At 43.4% G+C, this 21,732-nt stretch overlaps 1 protein-coding gene across 1 annotated transcript in view; it reads right to left on the bottom strand.

Annotated features, from left to right (window-relative positions):
• CPLX1 (complexin 1) overlaps positions 1-19,268 on the bottom strand; it is a 107,509-nt gene extending 88,241 nt beyond the window's left edge. Inside the window, exons 1-2 of the mRNA XM_039724167.1 lie at positions 19,035-19,268; positions 18,135-18,237 (exon numbers count right to left, since the gene is read on the bottom strand). Coding sequence (XP_039580101.1) covers positions 18,135-18,165 — 31 coding nt within the window. The 5' untranslated portion in view covers positions 18,166-18,237; positions 19,035-19,268. The remainder of the gene's footprint in view (positions 1-18,134; positions 18,238-19,034) is intronic.
• Positions 19,269-21,732: the final 2,464 nt, after the last annotated feature.

Below are 21,732 nucleotides of genomic sequence, written 5' to 3'. Positions count from 1 at the left end.
AAGCAAAGAAACAAAAAGAGTAAACCATTGCAATGAACCAATAAAGTTGACTGCTTTTTAGGAGATTTGAAAGCAGCTACAGACTTTCTTCTTCTTTTTGCAAACATTCCACGCCAAGGTTAATTGGGTCTGTAGTTGTGACCTGTCTACCTTCTGCCAGGAAGACAATCCTGATAAGAGCAATCTCAGCTAACATGGATATCCAGCAGGTATGGTAAAGAAACACTGCTGACGGTCTCTCCTATCACCTTAAGGAAAGCCATTGCCTCTCACAAGTTCCGTAAAAGGTCAGTAAATATTATTTCTTTGAGGGAACCTCAAAATTTCCCAGTTAACAGTAATAGCTGTAGCCATCAGTATGTTTGTAGAAGCTACCACAAAAAGGCTTCTGGAAAACACTTATATTTGTCACGTATGGAAGCTGATGCACAATTGATTTGCTGTCAGGTTGGAAGAATGTGCTGCTGGTAGAATATTCTGCAAGATTTATCCTTCATTTTAATTAATGGTTTGAATGACAATGTGGACACTTATCCCATTGTGAAGTGCAAACAAGGTGATGTAACAAAGCAACAGATGCAAAGTTTGTTAGGAGACAGAATACTTTGCATTACCAGGGAAAAAAACAGAGCAGCTTTCAAGCACAATGGCCTTTCCACAGTTCTGTATCTGGATGAAGGCAAGCAAAAAAGGGCTGCCACACAGAGCAAAATTAGTATTATAAGTCTTCTCAAATAATGGAATGAAACAAAGTGCAAAACCAGCAGTAGCTACTAAAAGAGTGCACAAGTACATGAACACTTCCTGCAAGGAACTCACTGGCAGTTTTGCTGAAAAGATGAGGACAGATATCTAAATTACTGTCACAACTAAGGCATGGAATACATGAGATTACATTTTGCCCTGCCCCTACAATTACTACAAGATCATGATGAGAGGAAGATCAATGCAGTGCGCCAGGAAATAGCTATACTGGAGTTTAAAGAAAAGAGCTACTAAATACAGCTCTTCCTCATCCTGACATAGTGTGAGTATATCAGGCAGAAAATCCTCCCACTCTTCTGAACCATTGTGTTCTGCTGGAAATGCTTTAATGACCTTATAACCTTTACCTTGCTCTTTTTATTAGTGGCCAGAATATATGCCAATGCTGTATTTCGTCCTTCTCTAGCAAAGAACTACCACCTTTTAATCACTACATTATCACCTATTGGGTCAGAGAAGGAACACATGCTTATTTATAGGAAGAATCTGTAAATGTTCCCCAGAGATGTGCTTGGGGAAGACACACTTTTTAGATGTTAAATAATAAAATAGTAGTCTCTAGTTAAAATGATACATGTTACTTTCTGATATCAAACTCATCTATCCATTTGAGTTCTGTAATGAGCTTGGTCAAGACCTTCAGCTGGAATATTACACAGACAAGTTAATCTAACTGAAGTTGAGATAACAAATAGCTTTTCATGACGAATACATCCTTTCACCAAAATGAGTCCAAGTCTCTGCATCCTTTGATATTGTGTGGCTTAACTGGTATGTAGTACAGCCATGTATCTGTCTTTATGCTCACCAGCATAGGTCACACAGCAGGGGAACAATTTTTTCAGATAGCCCATGACAGCTAAGTCCAGCCTACGTGTGCTGTGATACTGAACTGGAATACTGAAGACTCTGACCCACTGCCAGTCCAGCTGGTTTCCTCTCACACATTTGTTGCTATAGGCACAATCTCAGAAGAAACTAACGCTGGGTTCACACAAACACATTCTGCCCTCTGCTATAAAGAACACTGAGCTTCTCATAACCTAGAGGCCTGTTGACAATACAATGGCAGCCTTGAAAAAATGTCTAACAATTGACTACCATCCAAGACCAGAGGTCAACACATGTCAGGAACGAGAGCTAAAGAAGTAGCTCTGCTTCTGATAGTGGGCTGAGGTGATAGTGGGCAGAGAGAAGAAAGCTGTTGGCTCACACCTTCTGTTCCTCAATATCCTCCAGAAGCCCAGAATATTCTGGAAAACAGACAGGATTTCCCATATCACCTGTGAAAAATTATCCTATGGGCCAGAAAATAATCTGTAGATAGACAATCTGTCTCATTTATCATACTGGCACGTGCTTGTGACCAGAGTCAGCTAAAGTCAGCCAGACTTCTGAGTAGCTGGTTACAAGCATTTTGCTCTCTATCCTTAAGCAACAAGGCAGCAAGGTCAGGCCAGCTTCTCCAAGGAGCTGACAAACTGTGACACTACTCTTCTCTCATCTCACTATCCCAGGTGCATTGCTTGTTCTGTTTTTGAGGGCATGGAACCAGATTTAAATGAGAAGAAAAAATTCCCAGCAAATAATGTTCTACCCAACACAACTAGTTTGTTATTTTTTAGAGGGCAATTACTGCCAGTTTTAATACACGTCTTAATGAAGACTGATTCATGAGCTGACTCCTTTATAAGGGCTTTGTAGTTAAAGAGACTGGGAATAGGAACCTTGTTAAAATAAAGCTCTGCTGAGCATTTTGCATTTCAAGACAGTTACCTCTTATGACTTCCTCTATTTCGTTCTCTAATTAAAAGGTTAGCAAACATGAACAGGGAGCATTTTACAGAACATGGGGAACCTCAGGTCTCTGTGCTTGAGCCCTGAACTGAATTTAACTACTCAGAGACTGTCAGTGATATAACCATGGCACATTAACCCCTACACAAATGCTCCACTGGCAGTTACAAAAGTTCTCTCAGCGGCACCATGTGAATATTAGCCCTGTAATCTGTGAGCTATGCAAATTCGTGGCTATCATTTCTCCATCTTTGTCCTCACTGCTGGGCTCAGCAAACACCTGGCTCTAAATAGTGGCAAGCATCAGAAGCTAGACACATGATTGCAGGAAAAATGTTGTAGCAGTCCAAAAAAGGATAATGGGTTTATTGGTGGGTAAGTAGAGATCCGAGCCCTCAAACCAGAATTATTGTTTCACTCCCCTCCTTCCATCATTGTGATGGTCCTGACAGAAGACTGGTAAGAATAATCCCCAGAATTTCTATGAAGCACAGACAGAAGCTCTAGCTGTAACAAACAGCTTCAGCAAAATGTCAGTAGATTCATGCTGTTACCTCCCACCAGCTGCACCATTAAAGGGTGTCTGCTCATAAGGAGAACATGAGAAAGGGATGCCCAACAGTGCCATGGAGGTAGACAAGGGGTGATTACGGCTCTGTGCAGGGTGATAGCATGGACATGAACCACCCGACCACCCGGTGCCTTTAGAGAGAAGCTAGATTGGAGTTTGTGTGGTGAGGAAAACAAGAAAGAAAGCATTATGAGGTCTAAGGCCTGCTCATCTTATATGGAATATGTAAAGCATTCTTGATCCTGGGCATGACTAAACACACAAAATCCCCTTTGTCCATTTGTCCCTTCAAGACACTGCAGCAGTCCTGAAGCTGAGACAAGTGATGCCAATCAGATCCTCCTGTTAGGCACCACATTTTAGATGAGGATAGTCTGATCCTGGTGGTTACATCTCAAGAGACAGTTCCTAAGCTCTCCCGTTAAGTGGTTGTAGTGCTATCTTAGCAGAAAAGTAAATCAAAGAGATAACATTCTGACATGAGGGTTCTTGGCATGAGGAAAAAAAAGGAGACTGAAAGAGAAGCCAGAGTCTGCGCCTGCAAGCTATTGAGATGAAAGAAAATTAACCATTAAAGTCATTATAAAAACACGGTTAAGAAGAGGCAAAGAAAAGAATATGAAATCATGTGTGTGTCTCAGATACTTTCACATTTCAACTGGCACTCACACCATATGAAATTAAGTATGGCCTTCCCCATAATGTCAGCCATCTTTAAGTCAAGGCCTACTAGAACCTTCAAGGTCTTCAAATTATATATATATTCTATGGTATCTCTGATTAGTCCTTCTCAACAGACAAAAAAATCCCTACAAAGACGAATAGGACTTTATTAGTATAAAATATTTGAAGATGGAGCAGTGTGATCTTTCCCTTTTGCTCCAAGTGAACTGTACTTGGAACAGATCTGGCCTTTGTGATAACCAATGAACTGAGTCATCAGCCTTGTACACTGTCTCCCAGAACATCTGCATACTGCTTCCTTACCAGCCCATTCCTTCCTGATAGGAACAAGGAATTTTGTTCAGTACAAATGCAAGAAGGAGGATTTACGAAGGCTCTTGTCCATCAGCTCTTCTTTCCCTGAGAAAGTTCTTATAGTCCAAGATATGAAAGGAAGATTTTGCCATAGATGGGCACTGCTTTCCTGTTTTGCTGAAGCCAAATGGGAATCCAGGCAGATAAGGACAGCAGCTAACTCACACTGCAGAGACCAAACTCTCCAGTTCTGAGATGGCTTTCAAAAACTGAAGTGGTAAGTGAGCAGCAAGACACTGCAGCTTAAATTGGGTAATGGGATTTTCAGAAGAGGAATGGGTTGGCTTCCCCTGCCCTGCCATCAAGAAACGTATGTACAGAATCAGTTTTCCCCACTGTCAGAGACAGAAGTAACAGGAGAATTCCCATTGCTTTTTTTCCACCTGGTTAAGTCACATGCTTGAATGTGCAGGTGGCAACAGTGATGCCGTAACACAGCAACAAGCCATGCTCAGCATCCAGACCAAAGAGACAGAAAGTACTCTCCTCCTGGCACTTGGAGTCCCTGCATAAATCTGATGCTGGGTTCCAATCACAATTTCATCCCTGCTGCAGATATCTCCCCAGAGATATTTGCCTAAAAATGTAATAGATTCTATATGTTTTCAGGGTGTGTGGGTTCTTACTGGATCCTTTCACTTTTTAAACTTCATGGGTAGAGGAATTTTGCTTTCCAGGCTGTCCTGTACTGAACAGATTTGCTTTTGGTTTGTTCCCTGTGCCTTAAAGGAGAGGAGAGAAGAGATGAAGTAATTTACACAACACTAAGCCATTGTCAGTTTTCATTAACTGTAGTGTTTTTAGCATGGACCACATGCAACCTGGCTGTCATTAACTTAAAGGGTAATTTTACTACCAAAGATTGCAGGATGGGTGCTCCTCCTACCTGGATGACTTATTTACCCTCCTAATGCCTCTAATGATTTGAGAATTTGCACTGCATGAAAGTTATAAATAATGCAAAACAGTCAATGTGTTTCATTAATTCACTTCAAACAAAATATCAACTATGTGACCTTGCATTTGCTGACTTTGGACTTCTTTTGGATTTAAAGCTTATTTCAAATCTTTCATAAACTAGACTATAAACTTTTTTTTATCTTGCAATTAAATGCACACCTTTTCATTGAATCACTTTTGCATTCCATTCTGCCAGCCAAGGCTACTATGAAATATCTGTCACCCAAAAGCTACTAAACCAAATGTTTGTCACTTAATCCTAATCACAATTTACAGCTAACCAGTAAGGCAAAAAATAAATTACTTTATCAGCTCCACTCTCTTTACATCTGCTTTATTCCCAACTGTAACATAACCAGTTATAATTGAGTTGCAGTTTAATCAACTAAGTGGGCCACCCTGTGAGGAAAAACCGAGGGAAAAAAAAAAAAAAAGAGGGGAAAAAAAAAGAAGAGAGAATCTAGGTCACTCTGTTCTGAAGACAGCAAAATAGATAATTGCTTCACTCCACAGCATCCATGCTGCACTTGAGGTATGTTTGAGATCTTATGTAACTAATACCATCCCTAGGTTAGCCAGACCATCCCTAATAATATGCCATAAATATCTCTTCCATGCACATGAAGGTGATGGATCTGACTTATCCTTTTCAGACTGTGTGAAGATCCCTTCAATTATTTCATTTGCATCTGCAAGAAATTAATAAAAATGCTAGTCTTCAGCTGCTGTAGATTGACAGATCTCTGTCAAGAAAAATAGCTGAAATTTCTAAATTACATTTTGTTGTATTAAAGAAGTGCCTGTGAGTGCCCAGGACATTGTTGTGCAGAATTGAGTGCTGAGTTTCCCTGGTCACCCAGAGATCATCCCTGTTGGGCTAGTTTAGTTCTGCTGTCTTTTAGTTAGAACTGATTTTTTGAGCACATAAAAATTACCCAGTATAGAAGGATCTTGCACAGTACAAAGGAAAATATACACTAAAGTGATCCCTAAATAAAAAATAGACAAATAACTACATAAGAACTAATAATAAGACAGGATGCCCATAACAGAGAGAAAAAATTAACGGGTGTTGTTAACTCAGGGCAGCCAACTGGAGTAAAAACAGGATTGAAACTGACATACTCTACATTTAAACCAGCAAGTGGATTCACTATGTGAAGCAAAGTCAAAACTTTGCACTTTGACTTCACTTTCCTGTGTGGAAACAGAACATTCTTGTTTGTGGTAGCAGTGGAGAGGATGCATTTTACCCACCTATTCTAAGCTGCTGTTATTGCATCTGCCAGTATAGCAGGAGCACATGCAACTGTTTTGCAGGAGAGGCGCTGAGTACCAGGCAGAAGGAGTACCACCTGAAAAGTTCTACCAGATGACATTCAAAACACAAAACCAGAAGTCCCAATCAAGTACCTCAGCCATGAGGCAAGTCATTGTGTCTTCAGCAGTGACAAGCCACATGACCAAAAAACGTTTTAAACACCTGGACATGGTGCTCAGAGAGATCTCTGCTTCCCACAACATTCATTGGCAATATAATAAGATGCATAATCAGAAGAATGGGATGGCACATTCATTCTCTTCCAGAAGCCAGCATCTTGCAATGGCAGTGACCTGTTTTCTACCACTCACCTGCGTGCCCTTGCTGAAGGTTTTGGTTGGGGAGGCACTCCTGAAACAGTCAGGCAGTTTGAAGGACACTTGGTTGAAAAATTATCAGCCATGGGGAAGGAGCCTCACAAGAGACATCTGAGCCCAAGAGATTCAGTCCTGTATATGAAACATGAATCTTTCTCCTAGTGCTGGGCCAGCACAAGGCACCCTCTGAAATCGTTGCCTAGATAAGAGTGACTTATGACCTAAGTCATACTGTAATGTGAGCCTGAATCTTGCATACTGAGATAGCAGAGAGCAGGTGAGAAACTATGGAGCATATCTGAGTCTAACAATCAGGAAAATAGTAAATATTGGTACTGAGGAAGATGGAACACCTTATTTTCAGACAACTGTTCAAAACCAGGGAGAGGTCCCAAAGAAACACCTAGTTCTTAAATTACTTTGGTCTCAACTGAATTATAAAACCAAAAAATTACCAAATGCATTGCAGACAGCTGTTTCCATGTAAATTGCAGGTAGAAGTCACCATGGAGGGAATTTCAAGCCATGCTTGTAATATGAAACTCAAAATTCTTACCTGGGCTGAAACACCACAGCTGGAAAGATATCCAGTATAGCCATCTGTTCTAGAAATCAATTTGTAAATCCACCAAGTCCTTTGAAATAAAAGTACTTTCAATCTGAATCCAAAAGCTGATTTCAAATCATCCATGAGCATGGACATAATATAGCTGGCTAACCTCTTCTGTTATAAAAACACAAAGGGTCTAAAATGTTTTCAGAAAAGGGAAAATTTACCACAGCTCTATAACTAATTCACCTAGAGGAACACAATGCTGGTTCCTACTAAGCTAGGTTTGCATTCTAACACCATTAGATGTTATCACAAATTGGAAAAAAATCAAAATTTAGAGTAAAAACTAAACCACATTTTAGATAAATTCTGTTACTATGAACAATCTTACAAGTGAAGACTCAAAGACATGAACTCTCTATTGAGATACTCAGGACCAATAATTATTTTCTGCTTCATTGGGCCCTACCTCTCTGAGCATGTACAATTATTTCAAATGCACCCAAGACTCAGTTTCCATTTCTTCCTTCTTGCTGCAGCAGCAGGATTCCCCAGAGAGAGCACCTCTCTTCCCTCCTACAAGTCAAGCGACAATAATTACTGACTCAGGGATGCTCATGGCCAATTTATTCACATTATCCTTTTACCAATATTGTCCCTCATGTTAAGTAGTTCTTCCTTCACTGCAGTGTTACCTCTCTCACGTATTTAGAGAGAGTAGTGGTGTCCCTGCTTAACCTTTTTCCTCAGCACTTTAATCTATCTCCATGTAATTATAAATTTTCTTTCATGCACCTTTTAATCTTGTCCTTTTGCAGCCTGGGTGACATGGAACACAATCATCTGATATTTAAAGGAAAATACAGAGGAGAAAGTTGCAATTGTCAAGAAAAGGGGTTTTTTTAAGTATACAGAATTCAAACAAACAAACAAAAACACAAATCAAAAATTCAATATACTCATCTGTTTCTACTGAAATGAAGATTTTTTTTCTAAATATCCTTCCAATCACTTTTATTCCCAGCTACAACTGTGGAGAGGAGGAACTATATACCTACATCTGCAAAATCTCTGAGTACTTTCTCCTTCTTTTCAATTTTTTTATTTACTTGTATTCTGTTTGGGATTTTTTTTAATTTAGATTTTTTTTAAATCTGAAGGAAATTACAAAGAGAACTCTAATTCACAAAGAGCAAAACACTTCACTCAGACTCAAAGAAGAGTAGCATGCATAAACTTAACTTCAACATAAAGTAAATAACTGCCAGAGATTAGAAAATACATTGCTTTGGACATGAGGTCTTAGTTTCATGTAGTCTTTCATGTTTGCAAGATGTCTTGTTTTCTTGATTGCTGAGAAAAAAACCCACAAACTTAGGTGTTTGAAAGCTTTTTATTAGGAAAAAAACCAACACAGCCTTAGTAAAACCTTTCCAAAGTTGTCTTGCAAATTAAGATTTTGATTAACATACGCTTTTTCAAAGAATTCAAGAAACAGGCACACCTAGGACCAGCACTGGTACAGAGGCCAGGCAGTCCCACACAGCTCCTGCCCCTTCAGGCAGTGTGCAGAAAGTCTCACACTGTACGCAGTAACAGCACAGCAGTGAAGTAGAAACAGCAAGTTCCATCATCAATATCAAGTCAAGGACAAATTTTCAAGTCCATTAAGTTCAGGTCTGTCTAGCACTTAGAAGCAAAAGGAGTGATAGAAGAACAGAAGAACAGTGTTCACTTCCCATGAAGGAAAGGTCAGCGTTCAGAGCTGACCATGTGTCCAGTTGAGTCTGTTGTTTTCTTGGGATAATGGTGTCCTGTAATGCTTTCTATGCAAGGAGACTGGGAAAGACACCATTTAACACAGAGATCAAGTGATCTTCCCAAGCATACCCAGGGTTCTCCCTCAGACAAGGGCAGCAACTGAGACAACCATCTCACACTCAGTTACCTTCAACAGAAGGTTCAAATGTCTTTTCTGCTGGTTCAAATTTGCCTGAGCTCACCAGCAAAAACAAAAAAAATTAGAGATCCAGGGACACAGAGACGTGGCACAACTATTTGTCAGCATAGGCATTGACACACATTTCTTTCCCATCCTTTTTCCTTTAATTGTTGTCTGCCTCCCCTTCATTGTTCTAATTCTCTTGGGAGACTGAAGTTATCAAAACAGCTCCATCATTCCCTACTTGGATTTGTTTGTTTGTTTCTTCCCCTATTTTCCACAGAAGGTAATTCACAGCCATTTAAATCCCAAATGCATGTTGATGTTGTTCTATGTTTGACATTCCTTGAAGGTCACTATCACTGCAAATAACCACGAGACTCAAATCACAATGCAAAAATGTAAGTAGCCACCAAGTAAATTCATTCTTGTAGGTAATGACAAATTCAAATTGCAAAACGCTGCACAAAGTCAGCAGATTAAATTTATTCTTTGTATTAATGCACTTCTGCAGTGACAGCATCCACCCAACTCAAAAACAGCTCACTTAAAAATACAGGAGAGGGGGGAACAAAAAAAATAGTCCTCAAATTGCATAGGGTCGTTGTCAATTTGTCTGCAGCAGAGAGACACAATTTGTTTGAAGTATTTTGTTTCTAATATGCACTGTGATTTGTACCAGTGATAGATCACTAGTAGCCTTTGCCATGTCTGTAATTGCAGCTGTTAGCTTTTAACAAACCACATGAGCATCTGTTCAGTGATCAGTTGAAATTTTCAGCCTTCTCAGCAATGTTCTACATCCTGAGACATGTACTCCAGACCCAAAAACTAACCTGAGAGAAACATAACTGACTATTCCAAGCTCTCACAATCAGACTGTACGTGAGAAAGTATGATGGCAACCAGCAAAGTGCTCAAAGCAGTAAGTTAGCAAATGTTTAAGCTGCTGTGTTGCCTTGATCAAGCACTTTATTTCAGCACATGGAATTAATATACAAAGGCAGTGCAGAGGTGCAGCCTCACCTCAAATAAAAGCATCCAGAGCTAAGGCAGAGTACTTTCTGCCCCACCACTGAAAGAGGAGCAGAGACAATTTGAAAGAGCCTTCAGCGTGCTGCTGAGGGTCTTTACAGTTGTTGGAAGTAGGCATAGAAACTCTGCAGCTTTGAGGGGCTAACATACCAGTCACCACTTCATGAACCATATCCTCTCTCCAATGGCCTGAAAAACTATGAATTCTCACCCTCGGTAACACAAGAGCATGTACTTGTGTCTGAGTCTCAGCATCAGTGTCTATTCCCTCTCTTGTCTGAACACTATCACATAAAGTTCAGAGAGGGGACTTTGGCCATGAAACAGAAGAACATGCCTTTTGCATGTAGCCCTCTGATATGAGACAAGCCAATGGTAAAACACTGGAGATCTGTCCCTTTCTTTCTGCCAGCCTTCCCTGCTCATTGCCACTCCTCTTCCAGGCTTTCTCAACAATTTGGCAGATTTTAAACTCTGTTGGAGGACTTCTCATCTCCATTCAACTGCCACATGAAATTTCCTGTGATACCATCTTGTTGCCAGCGTGGATTTTTGTGCTGTTGCCTTTGGGGGTTGCCCCAGGATGAAAGAGACATTCCCATTTCTGTAAGGGCAGGATGCCTGTCTTCCCTTAGTGGAAAGTGTTTGCAGAGGTTACTCAGAGCTTTTGGAGCCCTGTACTTACTGCATTTCTGACAACTACAGACCATACAGTCTTGACTTCATCCAGCAAGATTACTAAACCCAGGTAGCCTTCATAGATTTGATTTCACAGCTTTACAAATTCAAACCTTACCCTTCTAGTGAGAGGAGAAAGCCCTCCCATGTACATCAGCCTTCATATACATCAGTCTTCTCTAATGTCTGTGCTTTTGCATGAGCAAGTGAGTATGTCTCCACGGCTAACAGTTGAACTACATCCTGAACTTCCCTCTCCTTAAGAACCAACACAAAGGCAAGCCAGTAGCTTATATTTAGAGCATCCCATTTCACCAGGAAGATCTCAATAACTGTAATACATCATCCATTAGGCTCCTGCCCAGCTCCAAATCCACTGCTGCAGATAGCATTTCCTATGCAATGCAGGCTAAAATTTCAGCACTGACAAATCCTATTTGCGCCAAAACCATGCAGCTGGCAAGAAACCACCACTTTGCTTCTATTATGAAAAGTAAAAAAAAAAGAAAAGTCAAAAAGATGCACATATATAGCAACGGATTTTAAAATCAAAGGCATGCAGGACTTCCTTCAAAGTGGACAGAAAAGCCAAGGAGAATCTTTTTTTTCTGCCATGAATCAATCCTAGACCAACTACTTAAATATGTGAAATTTTGTTATTTCTCCCTCTCTGGGAGAGAAAACTTCCTGGTTAACCATGTCAACTGGTTAACTCCACTCCAAGCAGGCTTTTGAGAAGCAGATGGCCTGCAGCACAAATCTTAGTTAAGCTCTTTGTGGCCTACCTCTACAATCAGCTGAAGGTTGCACATTTCCTCCAAGGACACTTCAGTAAGCACACTGCTCGCAGTGCCTGCTTACAAGTAAGACAAACATAAGATCCCAGCATACACAAGGGAAAGCTTTGTGAGATTCTAACAGCAACAGGCCAAACAGAGGCAAGCAAATATGAAAGGATGCTTTCTCCAGAAAGGAACAGGAAAAATGAACCTGGTCAGTTTTTCATCTCCTGGTTTGGAGCATGGATGCAATAAATCAGCTGACCATCACTGTAGCTGTTTCTCTGGTACCATCTCAACAGCAACCATTTGCTTCTTTGGAAGACATCTTGCAACTTAATCAAATTTCTCAAAGAAAATCTCTTTGCCACCAGTTTACATTAGGGAAAAAAACACTTGAAATACCATTCCTTGTGAAAAATGTATGCAACAGACATGCCACCTACCCCAGGTTCCTGCCTCCTGTCACTGGATCCCAGAAAGAAGGGATCAGCACCTCTCTCTCCACTTCCTCTCTTCAAAAAGCTGTAGAGAGCAATGAGGTGACCCCTCTGCCTCCTTTTCTCCAAAACAGAAAAACCAGGTCCTTAGCCAATCCTCAGAAGACATTAATTCCAGCCCTTTCACCAGCTTTTTTGCCCTCCTCTGGATGTATTTGATGCCCTTTAAAATATTTTTAATTTGTGGGGCCCAGAATTACACACAACACAGGTGGAAGTTATCTGAGAATGAAAGTGGCCTCCCAACACCTATCACATGCTACAGTGGTCTTGAGATCTCATGTCTCTGGCCAGATTCTCTAGTCTTTGTGATTTGGATGCACCTGTCTGCAAAATGAAAGACCTCATGCATTAAATGTTTCAAGGACTATAGACAAAAGAGACCCCAGAAGTCAATACCAGCACTATTTGTTAGCATTAGGACTTGCAGTTTTGCATTACAGTTTCTGTCCTACTCCAGAACTTCACGCATTAACATAAGCAGTGGAGCACGGTCTAGTTGATGCATGAGGTCCCAGTGCAGCACAGAGGCTCAGCAGAGAACTGGAAATGTGAGAAACAAGAGAGTGAGCTGAAGAAGGAGAGCACAGAAACCCCTGTGTTTATTTCACAATGTGTTCCACCCTGAACAGGCCTGTATTGCCTTTGGCTGCACTCCATCTTGCTGACTTCTGCAGGAAAAATTAAGGGCTTAATCCTCACTTCACAAGCTACTAAAGTCAGGCAAATGCAGCAGTAGTATATACAGAAGGTCACTGCTAAAATGTTAAACACTAGTGTGGTTTTCATTCAGGCTTATCTGGCATTCACACACCCTCACATCTTCCCTAATGTAAGCTTACCACAGGAGCTGCTCTTTCAGAGCTTAAGTCACACAGCAACTTAAATCCCATTATCTTCATGAGGGCTTGGATCTCTATCTGTCTTCAAGAACAAGGGGACTCCCTCTGGACTGTTTCATGATATACTCACCTGAAACAAAGTTCTGGTAAGGGACATGAAGTAGGCAGTGCCCCCCTGCTGGCATGTTACAGACAGCAATCTGGTTGCATTTGTCTTGTGCCTATAGTATTTTAAGAATCCTTCTGAACCAAAACAAGTGTCCACTGATTCTTGACAGAAGAAGCAGATGTGAAGCAGAAATCCTTGCTCTGAACTGCTGCCAATGGATCAGCACACCTACCATTCTAACATCTGCATCTTTAAACCATGCCTGTATTATCTATCATCGTGAATATCTATCCAGAAACACAGATGTACCCTTCCTCCTAGTGCAGTTGCACTGCACTACAATTTCAAGGGGTGCTGGAAGCACGAAGAAGAAATTTAGACAGTACTATTCATATGTGCAGTTACATGTGAAAGGATTTGCATGATTTATCCACAAGCTGACATTAGAAGAATTCAATATTTAAGGCAGACATTCCAACCTTTTACCATACATATCTTGCAATTTCTCTCATTCATGGCAATAAAAGTAGCACATTAAAAGGGCTCTGTGCAGCATCATATTTAGAGCTACTTTGTGTTCTGTATAACACAATTTCACAATATTCTAGTCTGCAGAATGTCACTTTCTGCAGTAGGAAATCTCTCTCTTCGAACACATCACAAGCCAACATTCCAGTAAATTCTCCTCACTTTCCATAGGTTTTCTCTTTTCCTTTCCATCAGAAAATATATCAGACCATGGCCCTCAAATCATCCAGTAACAGAATGACACCCAGAAGATCTTAATGAAGTTCATTGTCATCTATTTCCAACCAGTTTCCCTACTTGTCCAGGCCAGCAGTGACAGAGGAAGTGATACAGTGCAGTACAACGCAGGAGTCAGGTGTTCGTGCACAATTTGCTTTCACACAAACTTAGCAAAAAATAAGCAATGCACAGTGAAAAGTATTACAGCTAAACTCCTTCAGGACCCATTCCAGATCCTCCAGTTCCTGCTCTCTCCTGGGAAATCATATACATTGGTTTTGATAACATTAGCCCAGCTCTTACCTGGCTTGGCAAAGACCACTTCTAATGTAAAATATAGTCATTAAATGATTCTGATTGTCTTCATTTAAAGAACCGTCACAGGAACAGCAAAGTGACAAATCACCCTGGCTACACACCTCTGTCAATGTCTGTGATGTAGTAGGGTCAGAGGTACAAAATATCCCCTTGCTGTTACTTCTGTGGGAGAAGAAGCAGCAATTTTAAGCCTTTAACCTCTTGCTACTTTCCTCTTGTTTCACACAGCTAATAAGCATCATTACTTCTACACGGCTTCTGTCACTGTCAGACAATAAATAGTGTGACTTCCATATAGGGTGTTGAAAGGTCTGAGAAGCACAAAAAACAAAAACAAAAAACAAAAACAAAAAACAAAAACAAAAACAAAAACAAAAACAAAAACAAAAACAAAAACAAAAACAAAAACAAAAACAAAAACAAAAACAAACAAAAAAAGCTACAGAAAGAAATCAACCAAATAATCTACTATTTTGTACTGTTTTTCCTGGACCACAGTCCCCACTGCTAATGAAAGAGTCAAGGATTTTGCCATGAAGAGGCCACGGAGTTAAAAAACACTTTTCAAGCTGGTCAACCTTCAGGCAGAAACTCTGCTGCCAACACAGCAGCAAAATCCCAGTGCTGGCACAGTAGAGGATGACCTTCCACTGCACAGGAACAGCAGACTTCTGCTGTTTAACCTCTTTAACAACAAGCCAGGGAAAGGATACATTCTACCTCAGCAATGCAATAACCTGTCAAACGGATTTCACAAAACCTAAATAGCCTCATCAAACTTTCAAACAAAGCAACTTGTCACCACATAACTGCCTTTCCTTGGCTGCTAGCTTGCCAGCTTAGCTCACCTATCTTTCAAAATTACTTGTGTCCTTCTTCCCCTATGGACAAAACTCCAAGGAAAAGCAAATCTAATCATTCTGTGCCATTAGAGACAAGGCTAATATCCTCAAAGTTTGCTTCAAAGGCAATGGCAAAACTCCCACAGAAGCATTCTGCTAAGGTTAGTGCTACTGCTAGAGAATAGCAGGGAGTGAGCATCTTTCTCAATAAGGTGAGTGAGGAGGCAGGAGAATGATGTTTTTCTATCAGTACCATATTTGACCACTCCCTACGACAAAACCTGGTTCCAAACTCCTGCAATGGTTCAGAGACCTGCATAGACCTGTACAGTAGGGAAAGGTTTTCAAATCAAGGGTCTTACCTATCATAAGCTCTGGCCTAAGCTTCATTTTAGGGCTATACGCTGGGAAGAAAAAATGACTTATGAAAATGACATACCCATTATGCTCTGCCAAGGACATCCAACTGGCCCTCAGCCTTTGTGAATTTTCACCATCTGAGATAGTTGAAGGGTTAAGCTACCTTAGCTGTAGGTGTTCGGTAAGCAGAATCTATAGGAGGTCAGAATCAGACCTCCTATAGATTCTGCTTACCGAAAATTAGAGGGGACCTTAATGAAAAAATTGCAGTATTTTTTTCTTTCTTCTAAGAATACCATAAGAGATTATAAGAATGGTATAAGAACTTTTGCACCATTCAGAAAATCCTATCAAACAGAAGACTGAATTCAGAGGTGCTCTGGCAAAAGCCATATTAAACTAAAATCAAAGAGCCATGAAATCCACCCAAAGACCTCCCAGAAAGTGAGGATAATAAAGATGGTCACTAGCACATCAGACCATGTACCCTACCTAAAGCAAGCCTGTCAGCTAGAGGATTGGTGCTCTGCTCAGTTTGACCATCCTTGTGGACACAATTCACAGATTATTCCGAGTTGGAAGGGATCCAGAAGGATCATTGAGTCCAACTCTTAAGTAAATCTCCCTTTGGATATCAGAACTGGCAGACAGAAAGGGTTCTGGCCCCAAAACTAAGGAAGCAAACTATAACCTTTAGTCCTTGGTTTGCTGTGCCAGTCTGTCCAGCTTGGATGATTTGCATCAGCTTGGGTTTTAACTCCAGGGAGAAACCAGCGTCCAAAACCAGCTTTATTTTCTGTATTATATTTGCACTGGGAGATCTTGTTTTATCTTGTTGAAACTATTTGTAATTTAAAAATAGGACTCTGCTTAATGAATTAGCATTTCCTGGATTTTACCACTCTGCAGAGACTTCTCCTTTATTGAGTGAGTGGGTAAGTTCCAGACACATTAAGTCATCTGGCAGAAGAGCTGGTGCCCTGGACAGCATCTTGACAGACATCAGGAGCTCAGACTTCACGAAAAGATGCTTTTTGAATTTACCTTCCCAGAAAGTCCTATTATCATACAAATCCTGACCTTGGCATACAACATCATGTTAGAATGAAGATCTGCCCAGGGTGAATGCTGTTAAGCACAGGCAGACGCTGCTTCCAACTCAAGTTAAGTCACCAAGGTGCAGAAAAAAGCAGCCATCGTAGATGTTATTGCTTTGCTGCAGCCCTCCTCCCCCCACCTTTAACTGCAGTCTGTAAGCAGTTATTTCCCTTTACTGGATTCACGGATCTCCAGCTGTAGTGGCTGTATCTCCAGTTTGCAGGTATATTAGTTCAATTCTGTGCAAGCAACCTTGCACTACAGCAAACAGTGCAAAGCGTGCACATCTCAACACTAATTCTCCTTCAAAACAGGCACTGAAGAGTGAAATGAAACATAGCACTGCTACCACACAAACCGCTACCTTCTCACGTAGATGTCTTCTTACCTTGCTACCTTGTGCAAACAAATCAGTCCCTTTCTTCTCTAGTTTGATCTCCCTATTCAAAATACCCCAACTAAAACTTTGGTTGCTTCCTCTGTTCTTAACTGTGAAAATTTCACTCCTCTGGTGAAAAACACCCACCACTTTCAGAAATGAAAACATTATTTCATGCCATGGGATAGAGTCCTGCAGTAAATGTTGAAGTTGTATATGACATCAATATCACTACACATTAAACATTTACACAGCCCCATGATTCTACAGTTTCTTCAAACAAAAAATAATGAAAAATGCACAAATGAGATAGAATACAAGAGAGAATGACCACCTTTCTCTGAGGCTGATATTTGAGTTCCCAACAGTATCCTGCATCACCTCAGTGATGTTTAGACCATTGCTTAGACCTAATGTTCAGGTCAAGCAGCCTAGAAAGTAACTGTGGCAGAATAAAGGAACCTCATTCCCAAATACTTGTTCAGTGTTTTCAATTTCTCCTACACACATCCCTACTTTTTCTGTTTTACACCATTGGGTTAAAACAATTCCTCACACACATAAGCTAATATACAGAAACCCATAGAAGACTGGCCTTAAATCCAAGTAAAGTGTGTAGGAATACTTTATTATCATTTCCATCCTCATTGTGGCAGTGTTCTTACTAAAAATAACTCTCAAAATATCAGAGACAGAAACTTCTGCACTGGGCATTTTTTATTCAGGATTTAACCAGTATTTGGGGCAAAGAAGAAAGAAGGCTTACACACATAGACAAAGTGTCACTCTTTGGGCTTAGTCTGCCTGAACTAGTCTTTGTCCTTTATAATACCTGCCTCAGTGGCATGGCATGAAGCAAATCAAGACTGGCACACTTCACAGCAGGATATGCACGCAGGTGGTAGGGTGCCAATTAGGCATGACCCAGGGCCAGCACACCCTGTATGGGAGGTCTCTTCTCTGACATTGGGCTTTGGTCTTTGCTTGTTGCTGCCCTCTCCTGCTCAGACTCTCCAAACACTCCATTCCGGGATCATGAAACAGTGACAGGCATACTCTTCCAAGTCCTCAATAAGCTATTCCAGGTGCAGACCCTACCATAGCAGACCATCCCCTCTCTTTCTGGGTGCAAAGGGGAGGGATAGGAGAGATTCAAGGCCCCTTCTTTGCCAATCACACTTACCTCCTAGAGCTTGTTTCATAACAAAATCCATGATTTGCTGCTTGGGGTCCTGCCCACCTTCACACCTCACATGCACAGAGACTGGAAATCCTTGGAAGGCAGCCTGCAAAGAGGCACAATCAAAACAGGAATAGTGTCTCTAGGAGAAAAAAAGGCTAATGCCTGATTTTCCTCAGCTCTCTCCCCACAGTTTTCCTCCCTTTGTCTGAGTGCAGACAAGTTTCCAGCCCTCTATCCTTTCAGACCCTGCTTTGCACGACAGGGTACCCGAGGAGCAGGGCTGCATGTTGGCGAGCGGTCAGCGGGTGGGTGGCCAGGGGTGCACGGCGGCTCCCCCAGACTGGGCAAGTGCCCGGAAGCAAGTGCGGAGGAGCAATGCGGTCCCCTTTCATGGCTTGTTTCCTGCAGACGGGCAGGAAGGAGTTAAACCTTTGAACTTTCTCGTTTCCCCGCCTGCTTCTCGCCCTCTCGGTTTTCAGAGGGTTTGCTCCGAGGTGGCAAGTCCGCCCGGGACCGCCGAGGGGGCATTTGAAGGTGAAGCGCTCTGCAAGTGCCCGGGAGAACAAGCGGGGGATGCTGGGCGATGAGGATGCGGATGCAGTCCGGGTGGCGGGATGGAAAGTCCCCACCGGAGCCCCTCGGAAAGCTCCCAGCGCAATGCCAGCGAGGGCTGCACCTCCTCAGGGTGAGCCGGGACGGCTCAAGGTTGAAACCGGCCGGCCTCAGGTGCAGCACAGCTCCGGCTGCAGCATCCCACCCCCCGCCCGACTTGGGCACCGGGTCACAGCCGTGCCAGCCCTTGGAGGGACAAGAGCTGTCCCCGTCTCTGTGTGCCCGCACCCCGCCTCTCCTGTCTGCCCTTCCCGGCTCGGCACGGCCCGCCCGCCCCGGCGCCGATACCTCGCTCGGCGACAGGCGCTGTGCCGGGGCAAGTGGCTGCGGCAGGTGCCGGCTGCTGCGGCTCCTCTCGTCTCGCACGGGCTCCGGCCGGCGCCCGTGTGCCCGAGCCTTGCCGGGGAAGTTGCGGGCGCGGAGTCGGGGAGAAGGAATGAGTCCACAGCTTCTCCCTACTTTTCCCCCGCGCCCCTCTTTTTATCACAGCATTTCCGGACCATCCCACCGACACGGTCCCTCCTTCCTCCTCCCCTCGTTGCGGGAGCTGGACTCTCTCCCTCCCCCTGCCTCCGGCTCCCCCGCCCCTTCCCTGCGCCGCCCTCGCCCCTCGGTGCTCGCCGCCGAGCAGGCCGGCCGTGTCCCCAAACCCCGCGGAGGGGTGCGGGTGACTGCATGCGTGTCCCCCACCCCATCCCCGGCTGTCTCCAGCAACCAGGTGTCCTTGGGCTTCGCCGTGGGGGGAAGGAGGGGTGGCTGTCAGCCCGCTGTTGCATTTTGCAATTGGTTCCTTGCCTCTCCTCGGGAGTCAGTGTGTGTGCCAGGGGAAATCTCTGCAACCACGGCTTCCTGCAAAAGGGGGAGGGTGTGGGAGAGCGTTCTGCATCCTCTGTTCTGAGTCCTTCCCGGAGATCCCCTCTCATTCCCTAGGTCCTGGAACGAGTTGGAGAGGCAAGGAAGACAATGAGGGAGCAGACTTTCTCCTCCCTCTTGCTTCGGCTCGGATTAACTGTGGCCGGAGGAGAATCGCCGGCTGCTTGTCTCTGTGCTGTCGCTATCCAGGCTGGGGGGGCGAGGCCGGGGAGGAGGGATGGAGTGGGGGAGCAGTTTGGGGGGAAAGAGGAAGGTCGTCTCCCTGCGATTGCCGCTGAAGGACGCGAGTGCAGCGGTCCGTTGTCCAGCCCGGATTCGGGACGGCATCTGAAGGTGAGAAGGAAGGAGCTGTGTACGGTGCGAGCGCTACGTGGGAAAGCAGAGCAATATCCACTCCAGAGCACCGGCGCCCACCTTTAGGGATGCCGACAGCCGGCTTGGGGCTGGATGGGGAGGAGACGAGTTCTGCTGCTGATCCGCCCTTTTGTCGCTAGCAGGAGAGGTGGGACAGCAACCCCCAAAGTAACCTATATGGGTCTAAAAGGAGGGAGGGGGCTAGAGCGGAATGCTGCCGGGGTTGGGGAGCAGCGGGGAGGCGCTGGCACGGCCCGCGGGCGACGTCGTCTGAAGGTCACGAAGGACGCCGGGGCCGCACCTGGCACCGTGCGGAAAGGCACGCAGATCCAGCAGGCACGGCAGGCCAGTCAGTGCCTCCCGGGGCAGCGAGCCGACCATCGGGGCTCCGCAGTCTGCAGCGCTTTCAGATGCCAGCTGCAGATGCGGGAGTGCATGTTTCTGCACTCAGGGCAGTGTCTGCCACCTGGGTCTGCCTCAGTGCCCCAAGCCTGTCAGTGTTTCAAAGGCATTTGGATAATGCCTTTTATAACATGTTTTAATTTTCTATAATCCTGAAGTGATCAGACAATTGGACTAGATTGCCTTTTTAGGTCCCTTCCCCTGAACTGTTTGGTTCTATTCTATAGCCTCCCAGAAAACCACTTTTGCAACTGACACTAATGTTAGTCTAAGAAACTCACCTGGGTAAGCATGTGCTGCACTTTTTCTAACAAGTTTCAGAGAGGAAAAAATAATACCAAGACAGGGTGGAAAACCCTCTTGTAACTCACCCCAGAAATTACCATTCAAAATGCATAATGCAGTATTTTTGATGCTTTTTCATACATAATATGACACACATAACATGTGTGTCAGCACAGATTACTGTGCCCAAGAAATGAACCTGGGAGCCTGCTAGAGCTGTGTACCTGGGTTTCTGTGCTATTATCACAGTGTTTCCAGATCTATGGTGTCTCCCGAAGTTTCTACATGACTTTGAGCAGGGTTTATAGTTTGGGTCAATCATATCACACCTCACATTCCATTCTCTTAGAGAGAAGGACAGTGTCCCCACCCCGGACTACCAAACTTCCATACACACACCTTGCTCATCTCCTGGGGTCTGTGAAGGGACAATTCAAATACCCTCAAACAGAAGGATCAGAAAAGTGTGAGCTAAGAGTTAGAACACCCAATTGCCTAAAATCAGCTTTCTTCTTCCTATTTTGGGAATCCTGGACCATGCTGCAGCAAGGAGCCCCTGCAGCAGCTGAGGGTCAGCATTGCCAAGTGGGATTGCTGAGACATGTCATTGTTCCTGTTTATAGACTCCTTACAAGCTTTGAAATAGCGAATGTCCTCCCTTCTGTGCAGAGAAGAGTGATGTCATCCACAGGGATTTCAGAAGCCAGACAAAACAATAGGGACATCCAGAAGTCCCTGAGAGATCCTTGAGCTTCTTGTTGACCTGTTTAGAACTGCTGTTCTGTTTCCAGAGCCAGCTGAAAGTCCAAGGGTCATGTACCTTGGTTCTGTTTCCAGACTGCACCCACCTTTTCCAGATTACACAGCTGAGACAGAAAATCATGATACATGAGACAGCGAAACATAGCTCTTAACGCTGACTACCTCACAGTTCCCTCCTCTTCAGGAGACCAAGGCACATCATCATGAAATCACAAACTCCACTGAGGTACTCTGAGTTCTAACTTCAGCATCTTTACCCTGCCTGAAGCACTAGATTCCATGTAACTCCCACAGGATGTACCTTCCAGAT

The sequence above is a fragment of the Passer montanus genome, unplaced genomic scaffold, assembly GCF_014805655.1.
Source record: "Passer montanus isolate IOZ18808 unplaced genomic scaffold, ASM1480565v1 scaffold52, whole genome shotgun sequence".
NCBI lineage: Eukaryota > Metazoa > Chordata > Aves > Passeriformes > Passeridae > Passer > Passer montanus.
The sequence above is the reverse complement of the archived record's forward strand: the minus strand, read 5'-3'. Positions and strand labels throughout refer to the sequence as shown.